The following is a 19,346-nucleotide window of genomic DNA, read 5'->3' as shown; positions in this document are numbered from 1 at the left end:
TCCTGGGACCCAGGCGTCCAGGCCTCCAGTCCCCTCCTCCCTGAGACCCAAGATTCTGGGGCCCCCGCTGCTGCCCACGCCCACTGCCCAGCACCAAGCAGCCAGTCTTGGCTGCCCCCTGAGAGAAACAGAAAGTGTCTTGGGGAGGGCCCCTCCCCAGCCCATGTCTTCCTTGCAAAGGGGGTACACACGAGTGAATAGAAGTGGCCACATTTGTTTATGCGAATTTAAGTCCCAGAATCACAGGGGGCTGTGATGAGGCTGGTACGGAGCTCTTCTGTGGCTACACCTGTTCTCTGAGAGTGGACTTGGGGCAGGGGATTTGGAGAGTCTGTGGCCCTAACCGGAGGGGCAGCGACAGGCACAGAGATGCCGAGTTTCCGAGACAGAGAGGGGAGACACGCGGAGGGACAGTGACGGAGGCAGAGCTGGTGAAGGGGCAGACAATGAAGGGCAGGGAATCAGAGACACAGCAGAGAGCGACAGAAGAGAGAGAAGAGTCCACAGAAAAACGGACACGGAGAGGAAAGCAGCAGGTGGGGAAGTGCCGAGGTGGCCGCGCAGAGAGCAGGGACGGGAAGGGCAGGGCTCCGAGGGCACAAGTCACGGAGAGGAGGGCGGACGGGCGGGGAGACCCCACCGGAGAAACGCGGAGACGGAGAGAAAGACGCCCCCGCAGAGACAGGCAGGCAGGGCGGCCCGGGACCGAAGCCCCGAGAGGCGGACAGAGCGAGGAAGACCGAGCGGCAGCACCCAGAGTCGGCAGCGGGAGGGAGGCTGCCTTTCGGCGGCGACGCGCCCGCGCCCGCGCCCGCCGCGCCGCGGGTGGCTGCGACCCGGGCGGACGCGGGCCGAGCGGAGCCCGCGCCCGGCACGCCCACGGCCCGGCCCGGCGGGGAGAGGTGGGGCCGGGCGGGCGGGCGGCGAGAAGGGGAAGGAAGCGGAGGTGCCGGGCGGGCGCGGGGCGCGGGCAGGAAGCGGGGAGGGGCGGCGGGGCGGGGGCCTCCGGAAAAACGCCCCGACTTCCTGCCCCACCAGAGCCAGGAAGCGGGAGCCGGGACGCAGGGCCGGGATCGCCGAGCCCGACCTCGGGCGCCCCGCCGGCCACCTCCCCGCGCGGACACCAGGTACGCGGCCCGCGGCCCCGCCCGGCTCCTCCCCTCGGCCGCTCGGGGAAGTGGGAGGAGGATGAGGGGCTGGGGCGCGGCCGTCCGCGGAGGGACCTCCCCGGCACCCCCCCCTCCCCCCGCCACACACACACCCGGAGCCCGCGGCCGCCCTCCCGGCCTCAGTTTTCCCATCTGTCAAAGGGGCGAGGGGAGGAGAACGAATTCCTGCCGAGTGCCAGTGCGGGGAGCAGGGGGCGAGGCCTCCCAGTGTCCAGCGGAGGACAGATGGCCACTCGCTCTGTACGGGTGGGGAAACTGAGGCCCGGGGGCAGGACCGACCCGTGCCAGGGCGCACACGTCGTGAGACCGAGTGGAGCTGGCATTCGAACTCGCAGGTGCTTTCTGCTAAGCGCCGTCCTCCAGCCCCGCTTGCTGTGCTTTGGCCACCTGCGCGGAAAAACGACAGTTAACGCGGCAGGCCGCTGCGAAGCTGAAAGGCGCAGAGCACTTTCGAAAGCGTTTTGGAAATCTCTTTTTCTGGGCCATTAATTATACCCTGGGAGCTGGGTTGTAGGGGACAGAGCTGGCGATCTGCCCCCATTGCATAGATGGGAAGACTGAGGCTCGGGAAAAAGCAATTGCTTATTCCAGATTACGCCGCATGTCGGAGGGAAAGGTACGCTGGAACCCAGGGGTTTTGCTTTCCAGTCCAGCAGAAAGTGGGCCGGGGTGGGGGTGGGAATACGGAGAGAACTAAATGTACGAGAGTTGGGAATTCGACTGGTCCCCGAGTTGGGGAGGCAGAATGGGGCGTGGAACTAAGAGGCCCGGTGACTTGAGAGTTCCGACTGAGCCCGGTCTGAAACTATCCGCACCTCGCGCCGGCGTGGGGGCGAGGCCCAGGGGAGTGACGGGAGCAGTCGAGATACGGAAACGCCAGCCCTCCGAGACGGCCAGAGCGGCCCCATCTGGCCAGCGTGGCGCAGCGGAGCGCTAGAGCAGCCGACAGGAGGAGTAGAGTCACAGGGCAGAAGTCAGGCTAGAGCGGCTGGCGGGAGGAGTGGAGTTACAAGCAAAGGCGGCCTCTGGAGCGGCTAGAGCGACTTGGAGGCCGGGGTGGGGGGCACCTCGAAGCCGGCGTGCTGAGGATTCGGTTCTGGCAGCTGCGGTGGCTTCTCGGTCCCTGAGCAGGTGAGGTACGCGGCCCCTGGTGGGCGTGAGACCCTGACTCCGCACGTCCGCTCCAGCATCCCTGGCAATGCACCCAGCCACGTTTTCTGTAGAATTTGGGGCCCCTGTAGACCCGCCACTTCCCATGTAGGTTTGGGGGCTCGTGTACACCCGCCACATTCTAAGTAGATTACAAGGTACTACAGACTCCCCAGGTTTCTGCTACCCGCTTGTAGAGATCCAACTCCTTACAGACGTGGGGACCCCATAGATTAGTAATATCGCCTAGAATTCAGGGCCCTGTAGATCCTGGTCTACGCACCACCACAAGCCCCTATAGAATTTTGGTCCCCTTTTAAGTCTCCAGACATCCCCTAGATTGGCTACTTTTCCTGTGGTTTCATGATCAGGTGTGACCTTCGGATCCCTGTAGACCCGCCGTGTGTCAAATAGAATCTGGGCCCCGTATAGACTCACACTGACTACTCTGTATTTTAGGTTCTTTAAGGCTCCCAGAGGTTCTTGGAGACCAGGATCATCTATTCAGTATTTTATATAGACCCTGAGCCCTGCGTAGAACCCAGGTGCCCACACTGTCTCTCACAAGTGCCCGCTTTGCCCTAGGATCCCCACCCCTAAACCTCTCTGACTCTGTCAGCCCCATGCACAGAGCACTTCAGGCCTTGTCAGTTGCCTGCAGGTCCATCTGACAGCTTCAACCTTTGTGACAGCCCCTCACCCTCATCTCCTAAGCAGCCAGTCCCCCACACCCAGCCTTCCTCAGCCCTAACCCTCTGTGGAGCAGCACTCCTGCCCAGGCCACAGGGCCCACATATCCCTGACTTTTCCAGACCCCATAAGGAAACCTGATGTGTCTCAGCCCTGGTTCAGACTTGAGTTTCCTGAGGCTGGGTTCCCCATGCTCTGGTAGTTAAATGCACAAACTCTGAGCTCAGATGGCCTGAGTCTGAATCCTGGTTCTGTCCTCTGTGGGCTGTGTTTGTTTCCCCCTGTGTGAAGTAGGGATAATAGTAACAATGACCTCATGGGGTCACCGAGAGGATTAAATTAGTTACTACTTATAAAGAAGTAATGCTGTGCCTGGCACCTACTTAGTGACACTTAACACATGTTAAGTATTAGTTACTGCTTCATGTTACTGTGACGAGGAATGAAGGAGATAATATGCATCAAGTGTGTGATTTCAGGGCCTGCCTCACATTTGCTCAGATAACCTGTGTCCACTCCTGTGCTCTTTTGGGATCTTCCTGCTTCTGTTGAACCTGTCCACTCCTAAGTGGGGTGAGCATGGCCTCTCCATGTTCATGGTCATGTTTTCCAGCCCTGAAATTGCTGCTGACAGCCTGGTGAAGGTTTCCCTCTCTGATGGGAATAACAGTAGCACAGGGTGCTTATGCTTGCAAGGGCTCAGTGGGCTACTATGTGAGAAGCTTGTAGAGCGATGCCTGGCACCCTGTAAGTGCTGTGTAAGTTTAGCTCTCATAATAAATAACTACTACTATTTTCTGCCTTGGTTTGCGATGTTATTTATGTGAACATTTAACAATGCTCAACTCTTAAATTACTCAGCTTGAATGTTGGACAGATACCCTTTATGGAAAAGAATAAAAATGGTGCCTGCCCGGGAGAACTCATGGGGTGGCATTTGGACACCCCAGGAAGCTTCACCATTTAATGATCATGATCAAAAGCATAGCTGCCATTTATTGAGTGCTAGGGAGATGGCCTGTGGGCCACCCCATAGGTGGGAGAAGGGACTAGAGTTACAAATAGTCCTAGGCTGTGCAGGGGGAGAGAGCACCCCCCACGGGTCCACCCCACCCCTGTTTCTACAGTTCTTCCCACCTGACATGGGCTTGTGTGGCATTAGTCAGACTCATTAAGGACACAGAAGACATTGGTGGGAAGACACATGGAAAAGTGGAGACTCTAAGAGAGATGACAGGGGAGAGAAATGAGGCAGCAACTGAGAGGGGTGCAGGGACAGTGGCTACAAAACCAATGTGGGAAAACAGGCTGAGACAGAGGGAAAGGCAGGGAGCACACAAGCAGGGATGGGGTGGAGATGGCCAAGGAGAAGAGGAGGAGGGCGGGGCAGCAGAGACAGTGGGAGAAATGAGACAGATCTGAAGGAAGGACGAGAGAAAATGAGGAAACAGGGAGAAGAGAGGCAAAGATGAGGTAGATTCAAGGGAAAGAGCCAGCGAGTGCTGGCTGGGGAAAGGAGAGCCAATGAGACTGACAGGTGAGGGAGACAGACGCACCTTGGGGATGAGCTGTCTGAGGACCGTTCCTTATTTCTCTGGGACTGGAAGCCAGAAAGAGATCAGATCCCAAGGGAAAGAACTTGTGGGTCCAAGTTCACTTGGTCCCTGAGGGAGGAGGGTTCAGAGTTTTATTTTCTTATGTAGAGAGAATTGGGGGTTGGAGGACTTGCCATTGTGATTTCCTGTCACAGGAAGTGGGGCTGGTGGGTTCAGAAGCAACATCCTGCCCCAAGCCTGTCACAGATCAGAGGAGAGCCCCCACACACCCCAGTTTTACCCCTCCTACCTCCCCTGTAACCTTCCCAATTCTGCTGGCCTGCAGGCCCTGCCTCCCTAGGGCCCAGCCCCCAGCCCCTCCTCCCTCAGTCCCAGGAGTCCAAGCCCCCAGCCTCTCCTCCCTTGGATCCCAGAGTCTGAACCCCAGACCCCTCCTGCATTAAGGACCCAAAAAGGCCAGGTTCTCGTGGACCCGGGCTCCTGGGACTCCAGCCTCTCCCCCAAGACTCCCTGCCCTTGGTCTCCCCGCCCTGGCTGGCCTCTGAAGGGCTCTTTGTCGCCACACAGAGGCTCCATTGAACTGTGGAGGCCCAGATCGGGGAAGGCTGTTTACTCACCTTCACACCTGGGCCAGGAATCTGTGAGTAACCACCCGGTGCCACCTCCTCCCATCCCCTAACCTTGGCCCCTCCTCTTCCCCCAGCCCTGCGGAGCCCATGGAGGCAGACAGCGTCGTGGCCCGAGGGGCGGTGAGTGGAGAGAGCCCAGGGGTGAGAGGACTGGGGGTCTGTGAAGTGGGGAGCACTGTGGGCTGAAGCCAGTCCTCCCCTTCTGTAGGCCCCAGGGGCCCCCCGGCCTGGCCTGGTGCCTGTCAGCATCATTGGAGCTGAAGATGAGGATTTTGAGAACGAGCTGGAGACGGTGAGGGGGATGGAGTGGAAGAGCGTCTGTTCTCTGCTCCCTGGGGCCCCGGCCCCTCAAGTCCCATCCTGAGTGTCCCCTCCCACCGCAGATCCAGTCCTCTGTCCTTGGATGCTGCCCCACTGTGTGCTCTCATTGCCCTTTTCTCTCTCCTCCTTTCTTCGTGGTCCCTCCTTCCTCACCCCACCACCCCGTTCCTCTTCCCACCATTTTTACTCCAGCCCCAGTTTTTACCGCCAGCACCCCATTGCAGCACAGACCCCCATCCCATCTCTGCTAACTTCTGTCCTCATCATCTCTCATTATGACATTGCCTTCTCCCTTCTTCCTGACACCTGTCTCGATGCCACCATCACAGCATGGACACCATCATCACCCCCGCCCCCCAGCTTGGTTCCACTGGGCATGCCAGGGAAGGGGAAAGGGCAAGCCCAAGGCCCCTCATCTGCTCTCCACAGTCTCACCCCCATCCCCACCCCCCAGAACGCAGAAGAGCAGAACAGCCAGTTCCAGAGCCTGGAGCAGGTGAAACGGCGCCCGGCCCACCTGATGGCCCTCCTGCAGCATGTCGCCCTGCAGTTCGAGCCCGGACCCCTGGTGAGGGCAGGGCTGGGCCAGGCCACAGTGGGCAATGTATCAGGCCAGTGCAGATGAACTGGGAGGGTCTAGAAAACAGATCCAAAAGCAGATCTAGAATTGGAGAGCCAGAGGGACCACTGTGTGATCCAGGCAGAGATCGCAGGCGCCCCCTGTAGGTCACAGTGCACAGCGAGTGTGGGCAGGGAGAGCACACCCAGCAGGGCTGTGCAGAGAGCAACAGTCCAGGACCCTTGCAGAAACCCTGCCTCCACCCCCTCCTGTGCCTGTAGCAGCGTCACCCATCCACGACAGCACCCTTCCCCACGGACTCTGGAAACCGAGTCCCTCGCTCCATGGCCTTGGCAGGTGCCACCAGTCAGTCATTAAGGGCTGGTGCCTGGGAGAATCCGTTAGCCACCTCAGATCTAGGTGGCACAGCAGGCCCTGATTCAGGAAAAGCCACCACCACAGGCAACCTGCAAGGCAGAGGGAACGAACATAATCCATGACCCAGAAACCTTTGTCAGGCAGAAAACACCCGGGAGCTGCCAGGGCAGAGCCATGCCAGGCAAAGTACCTGGGAATCGAGAGAACCCGGCAGGTGATGTAGGAGGGAAGAGGCTCTGTGAACAAGGGTCCCCTCCCCCAGAAGACCCGTGCCACCCAGCACTGGCGAAGAGCGGGTTCAGTCAGGGTGCTGGGCCGTGTAGCTGGGGGTGCAGAAAGCAGGGCATGTAGACTGACGCTGAAGCTTCAGAAACCGGCAGGAAATTGCCTTCTCTCCAGAGAAGTGGCAGACCTGAGCCTGGGGGGCTTCTAGAGCTTGAGCTCCAGGACTCCGCCCGGGCGTGGTGCTGACTGCCCTGTCCTGGCACAGTTGTAGAGCCTGAGGCTTGGCCAAGGTGACCCAGATGGCCTTGTGAGAGGTGTCCTCGTGCTGCTCCCTCACCTCCTTGGCTAGGGGATACTTGTGGTCCCCTGGGCTGCTTCCCAATGGCCTTTCATGCTTTTTTGCTTCAGGGTAGGGGTGACAGATTTGTTGAAAGTGTCTACAGGGGCAGAAAGAGTCCCATCCCCACTGGGCTGAGTCCTTAGCACACTGAGACTGAGACCACGACCTTTACCTGACAAGAGCCCCCCCCCACAAGGAGTGAGGACAGATCGGAGTCCCCACAGTATTGCCAGCGTCACCCTGCACAGGGCTGACACATAGGCAGTCCCAGGAACTGCTAGATGAATGAGTGCATGAGCCCCCCTTGTTCACCTGTCCACTTACCCAGCCCCCACGGTGCTCTGGGCTCTGTGTGGGACACAGGTGAATCAGAGCCTGCATCCCCACCCCCACAGCACTAACCCTCGAGTTCCTCACGGGATTTCTAGTCAGTGGGGTGTGGTAGAGATGGGCTGGCTGGATTCCACGCCCAACTTTGCCACTTCCTAGCTTTGTGACCTTGAGTGAGCTTCTCGAGCTCAGTTTTCTCATCAGTGAAATAGCATGGCGGTGCCCCTATGAGCTACCAGGTTCATGTATACAAAGGGTTTAGAAGAAGTCTGGTATATCCCTGTGCAGCTGGTGGTGGTAGCAGCAGGGAGGAGATAGAGCCACAGAGAACCATTCCACGGGATGAAAACTTACCGGCTGCTCACGGTGTCCCTGGGGGGGGCCTTGAGAGAGGCAGGGCCTGGGTGTGGGGGTGGTAGTCGGGGGCACACTTCCTACGGGATTTGAGCCTGAGGCTTTGTAAGGGGAAGTGCGGTCTGGGTGGTCAAGAGGGAGACCAGGCCATGCTCTGTCCCCCCAGCTCTGCTGCCTGCACGCAGACATGCTGGGCTCCCTGGGCCCCAAAGAGGCCAAGAAGGCCTTCCTCGACTTCTACCACAGCTTCCTGGAGAAGACCGCGGTGAGAGACACTTTCAAGGGGCCCTAGTCCCCCCTGCCTTTGCCCTGGAGAGCCACCTGTCCCCCCTAACACCCACCCTGCTGAGGGCAGTGTGAAGGGTGGCCCGGCCTGGGGAGCCCCTGGCCCCTGGGCCAGCCTGGCCCCCTCCCGCCACTCCTCCCCTCAGACCAGCATCCCAGGGCACTTAGGCTGCCGTCACATCACTGCCGGGTCCTCCCCTTCACTCTGTTCTCTTTCCTGAGCAGGTTCTGCGGGTGCCTGTCCCTCCCTCAGTTGCCTTTGAACTTGGTAAGGGGAAGAGAGGGGACTTTGAGATGTGGGAGAGGTCTCTAGCAGGGGTCAGGCATCCCAGGAGGCCCAGGGAGGGAGGCCACATGCCCATGGTCCTGGTCAGTGGAGATTCCTTCCTCCCTCCTGGCCATGGTGGAGCAGCCCAGGGAGGCATGACTGTTGGAGTCCAAGAGTGGGAGGGTAGCCAGGGCCCAGGAAACTGGCCCCAGCCTGTGCCCCATCCCTGCAGACCGCACGCGGCCTGACCTCATCTCCGAGGACATCCAGCGGCAGTTTGTGCAGGAGGTGGTGCAGAGTCAGCAGGCGGCCGTCAGCCGGCAGCTGGAGGACTTCCGCTCCAAGCGGCTCATGGGCATGACACCCTGGGAGCAGGAGCTGGCCCAGCTGGAGACCTGGGTGGGGCGGGACCGAGCCAGCTTTGAGGCCCGGGAACGGCACGTGGCGGAGCGGCTGCTGACCCACTTGGAGGAGATGCAGTGAGTAGGGCCAGCCCCTCCTCGGCTGCGCCACCTGCCCCCTTGCAGCCTCACGGCTCACTCCTTAGCATCTTCCCTTGACTTCCGGGTCCCACAGCCCTGGCATTTTACTGCATCTGGTTTTTCACCTTTCCTTTCCAGCTTTGAGGTCTCCCCCAGTTTCTAGGCCTGTCCGAGGCTCGTATTTGGGCCTGATGCTTGGGTCCTGTCCTTCACACTTCTGTCTGATGCACCAGGATGAGCCCATCTTCCTCCCAAGATCCTCCTTCCCATTGCTTCGGCAGCACCCTTTCTGCCCCTTCTCTGTCCCAGTCTCAAAGGGACAGCAACCTGGACATTTGTGCTAGGTGGATGAGGGACCCCAGGCTTAGCAAACTTGTCTTTTCCTTACAGACATACCATCTCTACAGATGAAGAAAAGAGGTGATGGAAGCAGAGAGGACAGCCCGACAGGCGCTTTAGTCTCCGGGCCCCAGGGAGGAGGCACTGGGGTTGTGGGGTCCCCGGTGGAGCAGTGTCTCTGGTCCTGTCTCCTGGAGCCCTCTCCCCTTTCCTCAGACGCCCAGCAGGAAGTGGCTGTGGGGTGGGGGTGGGCAGTGAGTGTGGAGGGGAAGGCTGTGGAGGAGCAGTGTGCACATCCACGTATGGTGTCCTTACCGTCCCCCTCCCCACAGTGCTGCTGTGGTCAACGCCATCAGCCTGTACATGCGCCACCTCGGGGTGCGGACCAAGAGCGGAGACAAGAAGTCAGGGAGGAATTTCTTCCGAAAAAAGGTGCTTCCCTGAGTGTGCAAACCTGGGCCTTTTCCCCCCAGTGACCCCCTGGGAAGCCTTGTGCCTCTGAGCCCTGGGTCCCTTTCCTCCGTGTTGGTGGCTCAGAAATAGCATCCCCCTCTGGCCTCCCCGACCTCTTACAGGTGATGGGGAACCGACGGTCAGATGAGCCGACGACCAAGACCAAGAAAGGACTGAGCAGCTTCCTGGATGCCGCCCGCAGGAACCGGGGAGAGCCCCAGGGTGAGGTGCCCAGCCTCGGCCTGCCCTGACTCCCCCCCCACCACCCCCACCTCACAGTCCCGTTGGTCCCATGTCTCGTTTCAGCCCCAGATTTTCGGCACCTCAAAGTGGAGCCTGATGGTAATGGTCCCAAAGCCAGAGCATCCATCCTGGGAACCTCAGAGGAAGGGGTCTCTTGGGTCTGAGGGAGGAGGGGCTGGGGGCTGGCCTCCTGGGACTGGAGGAGGAGGGGTCTCCGAGATGATGGAAAGGACAGAGCTGGAGCGCAGCGTCTCAGACCCCCCAGACCGCTGTGGATTAGATTCACTGGACTCTCATTTCCTCCTTTCTCCCTCAACGTCTCTCCAGCGGAGAAGCCAGGCCTCGCAGAACGGAAGGGAGGCCTGGGGGTGCCCTCCCGGGACCGGAATGTTGGAGCCCCTGGGCAGGACACCCCTGGAATTTCTCTGCAACCTCTGCCCGGAGACAGTCCTGACCGCGAGCCAGGTGAGACTTTCCTGGTCCCCATGGTGAGACCGCCCCCTGGTTCTCCCCGAATGTTCCTCCTTGCTCCTGGTCACCTGTGTTATTAATAAAAACCACCCCTTCCCTCAGTTTACCCTTTCCACAACTTTCCTCCCAGGCTTTGACCTCCACCCTGGTGATGTGTTTCCCACCTCCTTGGACTACATTTCCCATCACCCCCATGGCTTCATTTCCCAGAAACCTCTGAGTACCTTGCCAATCAGCCCCCTTTCATTGGTTCCCTACCTTTTTGGCTCCAGGGACCAGTTCACAGACCCAGGGAAGGGGGCAGTGGGGAGTGAGGGGGGGGGGGGGGGGCTGGGAGCCGGACTTTGATAGCTAGCCTCGCTGCTCTCCTCCTGCTGTGCAGCCCAGTTCTTCACAGGCCACTGACCAGGACTGGTCCGCGGCTGGGGTTTGGGGACCTCTGCCTTAGATGGTGAGCCTGCTGACCCCATTGACTTCATTTCTCACCATCCATATGTGGCCCTCAGCCCCTGGGACCTCAGACAGCCAGGAAGGGCTCAGGTTCAAATCCTAGCCCTTCAGTTTACTTGAATTGTGTCTTGGCAGTTACTCCCCCTCTGAACCTGTCTCCTCTTGTCTAAATGGGGTATATTGTCTCCGTGAAAGCCCTGGTTGAGGGGTGGGGAGAACAGGTAGATGTGGAAGCAATGAGCAGAGCATCCAGCCTCCCCACCAGTTCTGTGGGCCCCAGCTGTCCACGGCTGTGTTTTCAGAGGTCTTTCCCTCTGTCCATCCCCCATGGAAATACAGAGCAGCCACCTGGTGTTTGCCGGGCACTGGCTGGCTGGTCCCTCAGCCCTCACTCCATGGCAGAGGAAACTGAGACCCCCATTGTGGGGTCTCGATGCCGAAGGGCCTCCCAGCCAGCCCTGATCCCCCTGCTGCTCCCACAGGTGTGGATGCCTCGCCAGAGCTGGGGGACCCACCGCCACAGGGTCCGGCCAGCCTGGAGCCCCCTGCGCCCCTGGACAGCACTGAGGAGGGTCCTGATACAGAGAGGTGCCCAGGCGGGGGTCAGGGGGTGGGGCGGGGCAGAGTGCAGGCACAGGGGCTGGGAGGATGCGAGCCGGGTTCGCTGCCGTCTGCACCTGCGCTCTCCAAGCCCTCTCCACGCCGCCTGCCCCCCTTCCGTCTTCTCCCTCTTTCCTCTCCTTCCCCTTTTTCTTTTGACATCTCCTCTCTCATTCCATTTTCCTCCCTCTTTTCCCCTTCTTCTTTCATTTCACAGTTATTTCTCCTCCTCTCCCTTCTCTCCCCTTTCATCTGCCTCTGTTCCTCCCCCTCTTCTCCCCTTCCCACCCTGCCCTTCCTCCCTCAACTCCTGCCCCACTTTCCACCCCTTCACTTTTCTCACCCCCTCCTCTCTTTTAAGCCTCAGCCCAGCTGCCTTGCTCCTGCCTCCTGGTACCCCTTCCCTCAGTCCCTGAGTCCTCTGTGCTCCGTGCCTGGGGGCCCTGTCCCCCTCAGAGTTGGGGGGCAGGCTCTGCCCCCTGCCAGTCTTTGTGCTGCTGCTTTGGGGACCATTGGTGGGTGGGGGAGGTGAGTTGGGTTCCATCTGGGTCCACCTCTGACCCTGTGCCCCTCTCTCCCCAGAAGGTGGAAGAGGTGGGTGCTTGGGCCCTGGGTGGGGGGAGGGCTAGCCCCTCCCCCATTTCTCCCAGCCCCTCCCCTCTCCCCATGGGCCACCCACTCCCCTTCACCCCTGAGAGGGGTGGGTGGGGACATCACCCTCCCAGCCAAAGAGCTAAGTATTAAAGTCCCCCTTTTCCCACCCCCAACTCCTGGCTCTGCCCCCAGCCCCTGCCTCAGGGAAGGGAGGGGTCAGTCCCCTGTGCCCCCCACTGGGTTCCCCTCCCCTCCCCCACCAAATGTCAGCATCCCTCCTGACCACCCCGTACTGCCCCAGCACCCCTAAATCCCACTGCTCCTGACTCTCTCCTCTCTTCTGTTGCATGTTTGATCCCTGTCCTGGTCTGTCCCTGTCCTGGCCTGTCCCTGTCCTGGTCTGTCCCTGTCCTGGCCTGTCCCTGTCCCCATCTCTCCCTGTCCTGGTTTCTCTTTGTCTCTCCGTGTCCTGGTCTCGCCCCATCTGTCCCTGTTGTGGTCTGTACCTGTTCTTGTCCCTCCCCATCTCTTCCTGTCCTGGTCTTTCCTTGTCTCTGTCCTTGTCCTGGCCTCTGCCTGACTCTGTCCTTGGCCTTGGGTCCAGGCTTTCGGGGCGTCTGGGGCGCTCGGAGAGCCTGCGGGTGAGTGACCGCCGCCGGCCTTCCCGGGGCAGCCTCGGGGCTAAGGGCCGGGGTGGGGGCCGCTCCCGGAGCGACGTGGACATGAACCCCAGCTCCGCCACGGCCGTGCTTGGCCCTGCCCGACGAGCCACGTACGTCACTCCAACACCCCACCCCCCAACCCACTGAGTCAGCTGGAGAGTCAGGGAAGACGGTGGGTGGAGGGTTGCTGCCAGAGTCACAGGGACCTGGGTATCGGATGCTGAGGTCACTGAAGGCCTACAGTGATCCCAGGAGAGGGTAGGACAGTTCTTTCTAAAAATCTGGGGGCTGGTCTGCACCATGGGCCACCCTGGGAGCACGGAATGCCAAAGGCATGGGGTGGGGATGTTGGGCACTAGGAGTCAAAGTCTCCTCTCTGGGACACCCGAAGCCAGGGCCTTAACAAGGCCTTTGCCCCACAGCCCCGAGCCTGGAGAGGAGGGGGAGCCAGTCCGGTCTGGAGTAGAGCTGGAACCAGAGGAGCCCCCCGGCTGGCGGGAGCTCATCCCCCCAGACACCCTGCACAGCCTGCCCAAGAGCCAGGTTAAGCGGCAGGAGGTCATTAGCGGTAAGTGCCACCCCTCCAGCGCACTGTGATCCAAGGACACGCTCCAGCTCTGGCAAAGACAGAGATGGATGCAGGGAGATGCCCGTCTGGGTGTCACTTACAAACAACAGGCAGAACCTGAAGGCAGAGGGCTGTTTATCGCGTGCATTGTCGCACGGTCACTCGGGGGACCAGGCGTGCTGCAGGCACAGTGACACTCCCCAAGAATGCCCGGTGGTGCCCGCCGTGCTGACGCTGAGAGCGCTGCGTTCCAGCAGAGGCCCGCCTCTCCTGTTTGTGAAGCGTGGGCAGTGGGGGTTCCTCTCTGCCAGGGCTGCTGTGACAGCGAGATGACGAGATGACTCACGGGAAGCACTTGGCACGGTGTTGGGCACAGAGCCGGAGCGGCTGCTGTCACTGCTGCGACCCTATCTGCCTGGGGGGCAGGCGGGGGCGCCCCGGGGAGGAGTTGGGGGGAGCATCAGTAGGTTGGTATGCTTGCTTCTGGCGCAGAGACGATGGGAGCATCATCTTTGTTGTGATTCTCTTCTGTGATTTTGAATTGTGCGTGTGAAGGGAATTTGGCAAAAAAGATGCTTTTGGAAGTTTTACTTAGAGGAGGTACTCACTCAGTTTTGGGAGCAGCAGGTGAAGGCTTTTTAGGTCACAGATCCTTCTAAAGCATGTAATCAAAACATAAGCATTGCTCTCAGAACTTTCTGGAATGATGGAAGTGTGGATATTTGCGCTGTCCAACACAATGACCACCGGCCACGTAAGGGCTGGTGAGCACTCGAGCTGTGGCGAGTACAACTGAGAACTGGATTTTGTGTTCCATTCCATTTTAATTCATATTTGAGGAGCTGTATGTGGCTGGTGGCCACCACATCGGACAGCAGAAAAACACACCTCACACACAAAGCCGTGTGCTTGGTCTCCAGGGACCGCCGGGGCCCTTGGGGCCTGGGCAGGTATCCTGTGGGGCCCCAGGCCCTGAGCCTGTCCTCCCCCCGCCCCCCACCCTGTGTGCAGAGCGAGCCCTCCTCCCGGACCCCGGGCTGATTCGCTCGCTGGGCAGTCAGACTTGTGCCACTGTAGGCCTGCTGGCCGCGGGGCAGCCAAGTCACCCTGGTTTGCCCAGGACGTGGTTCTGAAAACCCCACGTGCTGTGCAGACTGGGACATGCTGGTCGCCCTGGCTGGCTGCCACCGCTGGGAAGGAGAGGCAGTGGGTCCCCGAATCCTCAGTGGCTGCCTTCCACCCAGAGAGTTGCCCCTGTCCTGTCCCTTTCTTACCCCTGAGTCTGCCTGCCTCTGAGACTGCCCCCCGTAGGCGGCACCCCAACCGTGCTTCTTTCCTCTGGCCCCCGCAGAGCTGCTGGTGACGGAGGCGGCCCACGTGCGCATGCTGCGGGTGCTGCAAGACCTTTTCTACCAGCCCATGGCCAACGGGGGCTTCTTCCCCCCAGAGGAGCTGCAGAACATCTTCCCCAGCCTGGACGAGCTCATCGAGGTGCACTGTGAGTGCAGGGCCGCAGCCCCACGCGCCCCGACCGCCCGCCCCCTCCTTTGAGGCCTCGGCAGCTGGACTTGCGGTCTGGTGTGTTCTCCTTGAGCACCGCACCCTGGACCCCCAGAGCTCACATTCCGGGGGGACAGTCCCCTGGCCCCAAGTGTCAGACAGACACACCTGCAGCCCCGCCCCCGCCAGCTCCTCCCCCTTGCGGTCCGACAGCACCTGCTATTCTCACCTCTCCCGGCAGCCCTGTTTCTGGACCGCCTGATGAAGCGGAGGCAGGAGAGCGGCTACGTCATTGAGGAGATCGGAGATGTGCTGCTGGCCCGGGTGAGGGCGCGCAGCCCAGCCCCCGCCCCCTCCTCCCAGCCAGGGACCTGGAAGCCGGGGATCTGGGCCCCAAGCCCTGTCCTCTTCCCTGGGCTTCCATGTCCCACCTGAGACACCCCCTGGCCTGAATCTCACTGTAGTTTGATGGTGCTGAGGGCCACTGGTTCCAGAAAATCTCCTCCCGCTTCTGCAGCCGCCAGTCATTTGCCTTAGAGCAGCTCAAAGCCAAGCAGCGCAGGGAGCCTCGTTTCTGTGCCTTCGTGCAGGTCAGCTGGGTGCGGCTGGGGGTCTGGGCCAGAGTCCCAGGGAGGAGGGGCTGGTGTCCCTGCCTGAGAGGGGAGCTCCAAGTGTGGGCCACCTCAGCACCGCCGTCCCCTTAGGAGGCCGAGAGCCGCCCACGGTGCCGCCGCCTGCAGCTGAAGGATATGATCCCCACGGAGATGCAGCGGCTGACCAAGTACCCCCTGCTCCTGCAGAGCATCGGGCAGAACACAGGTACCGCCTAGCCCCCCGCTGGGCCCCAGATCCCCATCCGGGCGGGCACCAGCACCTCCAGGCTTGGGGCTTACGGGCCGGTCCCTCCCTCGCCCACAGAAGAGCCTGCGGAGCGGGAGAAAGTGGAGCAGGCGGCCGAGTGCTGCCGGGAGATTCTGCACCACGTCAACCAGGCCGTGCGGGACATGGAGGACCTGCTGGTGAGCCTGGCTTTGCCATCTCAGGCCACTTCTGCTCTGAGGTTAGGCCTGCTCTTCGGCTTGACCCTGAGGAGTCACTGCTTGTCCAGGGATTACCTGGATCCTTAGCTCCTCCCTCTCAGGGTCACTGGAGGTCAGGCCTTGCCCTGGGCTTAACCCCTAGGGGTCCCCGTGGGGTGGCCCCAGCTCTTGGCTTGTACCTGAGACACTCTGTTCCCTGCTCCAGCGGCTTAAGGATTATCAGAGACGCCTGGACTTGTCCCACCTGAAGCAGAGCAGTGACCCCATGCTGAGCGAGTTCAAGGTGACCCCGCTTGCCCTTGGCCGGGAAATTTTCTGATAATGCACCCAGGGAGCCAGAGAGGCCCCTTAGCTTTGATCCCTCCCACTGCCACCAGCGCCCATCCTGACCCCCGACTGCGCTACCCAGCCCCGTGGCCATCTTCACCCTCCCCTGTCCTGCCCTGGCCTGTGCCGACCGCCACTCCCTCCCGCCTGCAGAACCTGGACATCACCAAGAGGAAACTGGTCCACGAGGGCCCACTGACGTGGCGGGTGACGAAGGACAAGGCCGTAGGTGAGCCCCAGGGCATGGAGCAGGGCCCTTGGGGGCTGGGGGTGGGAGCTCCGGTGGGGGGCGCTGAGCATGGCCCCACCACTTGCCCCTGCAGAGGTCCACGTGCTGCTGCTGGACGACCTGCTGCTGCTGCTCCAGCGCCAGGACGACCGGCTGCTGCTCAAGTCGCACAGCCGGACACTGACGCCCACGCCGGACGGCAAGACCATGCTGCGGCCGGTGCTGCGGCTCACCTCTGCCATGACCCGGGAGGTGGCCACCGGTGAGGCCTGGCCCCGTGACTCAAGGCATGGCTGCCCAGGGAGTGGGCAGGGACCCTGCAGAGAGCCGGGAACTCACTGGCATTCTGGGGAAGGGAGGCCTGAGAGCTGGGTGGGGCCAGGGCCTAGGCTGGGTTGCAGGTTTGTTAAGTGAGACGGGAAACTGCCCCAGGTGTCTGCACAAAGGAGCAGCCAGTTCTGCCTGCTATTTTGAAGACACCTGGCTGCCACTTGGGGATTTAGGGCACAGGGGGGAGCTGGGAGCCCAGTGAGAAGGAATTTGCACACAAGTTGCCAAGGAGCTGCCCCAGGGCCGTGGCGGTGGAGATGCATTAGCTGGTTGGAGGCATGAGAAGTGCCCCTGGGGGGTGGGTATTAAAGACATAGGAGGGGGGATTAAGTCTGGGCAGCCCTGAGGGATCTGCCATCATGGGGTGGGGGGGGGCACCCTGGCTCTGAGCCCTGCCTCTCCCTTCCCTTGCAGATCACAAAGCCTTCTATGTCATTTTTACGTGGGACCAGGAGGCCCAGATATACGAGCTGGTGGCACAGACTGTGTCGGAGAGGAAGAAGTAAGGGGGTCTGGGTTCTGTGAACAGGTGGGGGACAAGGGCCAGGTCCCTGGGGAGAGGAGGAGAGGGGAGGCCCTGGCAGAACATCTGAGGCTCTGAGTGCCCAGGAGCTGGCCTGTCTTGACAGCTGGTGCAACCTCATCACTGAGACCGCTGGATCCCTGAAGGTCCCGGCCCCGGCCTCCCGCCCCAAACCCCGGCCCAGCCCCAGCAGGTGAGGGGGTCAGGGCGGGAACCAGAGGGCTGGGGTCTGGGCCCGGCTTCCTTACGTGTCCCTCCCTGTCTCCGTGTGCGTGTCTGCGTGGGCCGCCCCACCATGGCCGACCTCTCCCCTCCTTAGGCCTGTCTTTTATTGGCCAGGCTTCTCTGTCTCCCTGTCTCCCAGCCTGGACCTCTCTCCCTGTCTCCAGACATCCCCACCTCCCCGCCTCCAGCTCTGTGTCTCCCTGCCCCTGCTCCCCCCACCCCCTGGGGTCAGGGGTGTGGCAGTCACCCTGCACTCCTGCCCCCCAGCACCCGAGAACCCCTGCTCAGCAGCTCTGAGAATGGCAACGGTGGCAGCCGAGAGATGTCCCCAGCTGACGGTGAGCCTGGATGGACCTCAAGTGGGGGCAGGGGTGTCCACAGGGAGCTGGGCAGGGTCTGACCACCTATCCTGCTCTCCACCCAGGTCGGATCGAGAGAACCCTCAGCACCCTCCTGCCCTTCTGCAGACCCGGCCCCGAGGGCCAGCTCGCTGCCAAAGCCCTTCAGAAAGGTAGCCACCCCGCCCCTGACAGGGCCGCCGCAGCCCACACTGGTGCTTTCCAGCTCGCCTCACACCCAGCCATGCCCCAGCTAGCTGCTCGCACAACCCCCAGCCTCTCTGCTGCTGCTACTTTGGCCCCTCCCTGGACCTTCAGTTCGGTCTCCTTGGACCCAGCCCCCAACTCTGCACTTCCTTTCACACCCCGGCCCCATCTGCAGGCCTGGCTAACCCCAAGCTCAGCCCAGCCTGGTGTCCACCCTCACATCTACCCACAGGCCCCTCACCTGTCCCCGTCTGATCCCACAGCCCAGCCCCAGCCCCACCTCTGACTGTCCTCTTGTCCCTGGCCAGTGTTGTCCCTGAAGCAGCTCCTGGTCCCCTCAGAGGAAGACAGCGGGGCAGGGCCTCCCCCTGAAGGGGATGGAGTCCCAGGGGGTGGCCCCCGGAGCCCCACACAGACCCAGGAGATCCGAGAGGAGCTACTCAGCCTGGAGGAGACCATTAAACAGCTGGAGGTGGGGGGGGCCGGGGCCAGGCAGGGGAGGAGGGCGGGGCTGACTGAGCAGAGGACCCTTCTCATCTCACGGTGTCCCCCCACCCAGGAGGTGGAGGAGGAGTTTTGTCGCCTGCGACTCGTCCTGTCTCAGCTTGGGGAGAACACTGTCTCACAGCCGGGCTGCACCTGAGGCTCCCTGCCCCGGACAGGTAGGTGGGGGGCCCCCAGTGCTGCCCAGAGTGGGGAGGGGCCAGAGTCACAGCCCCATCCGTGTCTCCCCTCCTGTCTTCACCTTCCTGAGTCTCCCCAGTCCACCTCCCTTCTCTCTGTCCCTCCCTATCTCTGCCCGTTTCTGTTTCTCTAGGAATTTTTTTGTGTGTTTTTCTCCCCACCCTCTGCTTTCCCCCCGTTTTTCCCTCCCCTCCATCTCTCTCCCTGTCTCCCTTCTTCTCCTGCATCTCCCCAGGCCTCTGCAAGATGGAGAGGATGTGAGGACAACCCACCCGCACTGCACAGCTGCCACAGCATCTGCCACCCCAAGGGCCCAAGGAGAGGGGGCCAGGCTTCGGGGCCATGTCTGGGGGCCCCCTGGGACCACTGCCTCCGTCCAGCCTGCCGCTGGCCTTCTGCTTGGGGGGCTCAGGACTTTGTTCCCAGGGCACCACAGCAACCCCCATTCCTGGGCTGTCTCAGTATTGCCTGGGGGACCACCCCACCACCACCTCCCGCCCCCAAGTGCCTTCGCTCTCTTTTTGTACCCTGAATTGGAGGTTTATTTTTTAATATATATTATCTAAGGAGAGAGAGGCTGCGTTGTGAGGGCAGGGCGCTGCAGCCCCCGGGCCGGCCAGCCATGTGGCCTCTGTGCTTCCCACCTTTCTCCACTTGTTCCTCCTTCCACGTTTTGACGGCTCTTCCCCGGGCACCCCCACACCCCCCTCCCAGGTCCCACCCCCCAAGTCCCCATGGTCACCCACAGTCCTTTCTGTTCTTTTATTTTTGTAGTAAACTCTGGAGGTGGCTGTTCGGGGTCGTGGGGAGGGGAGCCCTCCTGGGCGG

General features: G+C 61.3%; 3 protein-coding genes across 7 annotated transcripts in view; all 3 read left to right on the top strand.

Moving 5' to 3' along the window:
• Positions 1-19,346, top strand: part of LOC118497666 (carcinoembryonic antigen-related cell adhesion molecule 21-like) — an 834,765-nt gene that overhangs the window by 163,425 nt on the left and 651,994 nt on the right. The window lies entirely within an intron of this gene.
• Positions 1-19,346, top strand: part of LOC118497667 (carcinoembryonic antigen-related cell adhesion molecule 1-like) — a 746,496-nt gene that overhangs the window by 80,351 nt on the left and 646,799 nt on the right. The window lies entirely within an intron of this gene.
• Positions 1,001-19,051, top strand: ARHGEF1 (Rho guanine nucleotide exchange factor 1). 5 transcript variants are annotated; one of them, XM_036012817.1, is made up of 31 exons: positions 1,001-1,127; positions 5,268-5,313; positions 5,402-5,485; positions 5,969-6,082; positions 7,867-7,965; positions 8,211-8,253; positions 8,486-8,732; positions 9,126-9,155; positions 9,407-9,506; positions 9,650-9,749; positions 9,834-9,869; positions 10,098-10,235; positions 11,174-11,279; positions 11,874-11,885; positions 12,490-12,657; positions 12,970-13,115; positions 14,467-14,613; positions 14,857-14,939; positions 15,080-15,205; positions 15,320-15,434; positions 15,534-15,634; positions 15,861-15,938; positions 16,136-16,211; positions 16,306-16,473; positions 16,956-17,043; positions 17,171-17,257; positions 17,557-17,627; positions 17,714-17,800; positions 18,143-18,306; positions 18,394-18,496; positions 18,754-19,051. In XM_036012817.1, the coding sequence occupies exons 2-30, from the start codon at positions 5,281-5,283 to the stop codon at positions 18,475-18,477; spliced, it is 2,931 nt and encodes a 976-aa protein (XP_035868710.1). In that variant the 5' UTR covers positions 1,001-1,127; positions 5,268-5,280; the 3' UTR covers positions 18,478-18,496; positions 18,754-19,051. The 5 variants fall into 5 exon arrangements, with proteins under 5 accessions (XP_035868710.1, XP_035868711.1, XP_035868708.1 ...); XM_036012818.1 differs by lacking the exon at positions 1,001-1,127 and adding an exon at positions 3,567-3,581; XM_036012815.1 differs by lacking the exon at positions 1,001-1,127 and adding an exon at positions 3,727-3,755.

The sequence above is a fragment of the Phyllostomus discolor genome, chromosome 12 (assembly GCF_004126475.2).
Source record: "Phyllostomus discolor isolate MPI-MPIP mPhyDis1 chromosome 12, mPhyDis1.pri.v3, whole genome shotgun sequence".
NCBI classification, from domain to species: Eukaryota; Metazoa; Chordata; class Mammalia; order Chiroptera; family Phyllostomidae; genus Phyllostomus; species Phyllostomus discolor.
The sequence above is the reverse complement of the archived record's forward strand: the minus strand, read 5'-3'. Positions and strand labels throughout refer to the sequence as shown.

Bases quoted from the DNA above. Each gene is read 5' to 3' on its own strand.
- ARHGEF1 (XM_036012815.1), top strand. The intron at 7,966-8,210 runs GTGAGAGACACT...TTTCCTGAGCAG, and splicing joins GCTTCCTGGAGAAGACCGCG to GTTCTGCGGGTGCCTGTCCC. The intron at 18,307-18,393 runs GTGGGGGGGGCC...CCCCCCACCCAG, and splicing joins AGACCATTAAACAGCTGGAG to GAGGTGGAGGAGGAGTTTTG.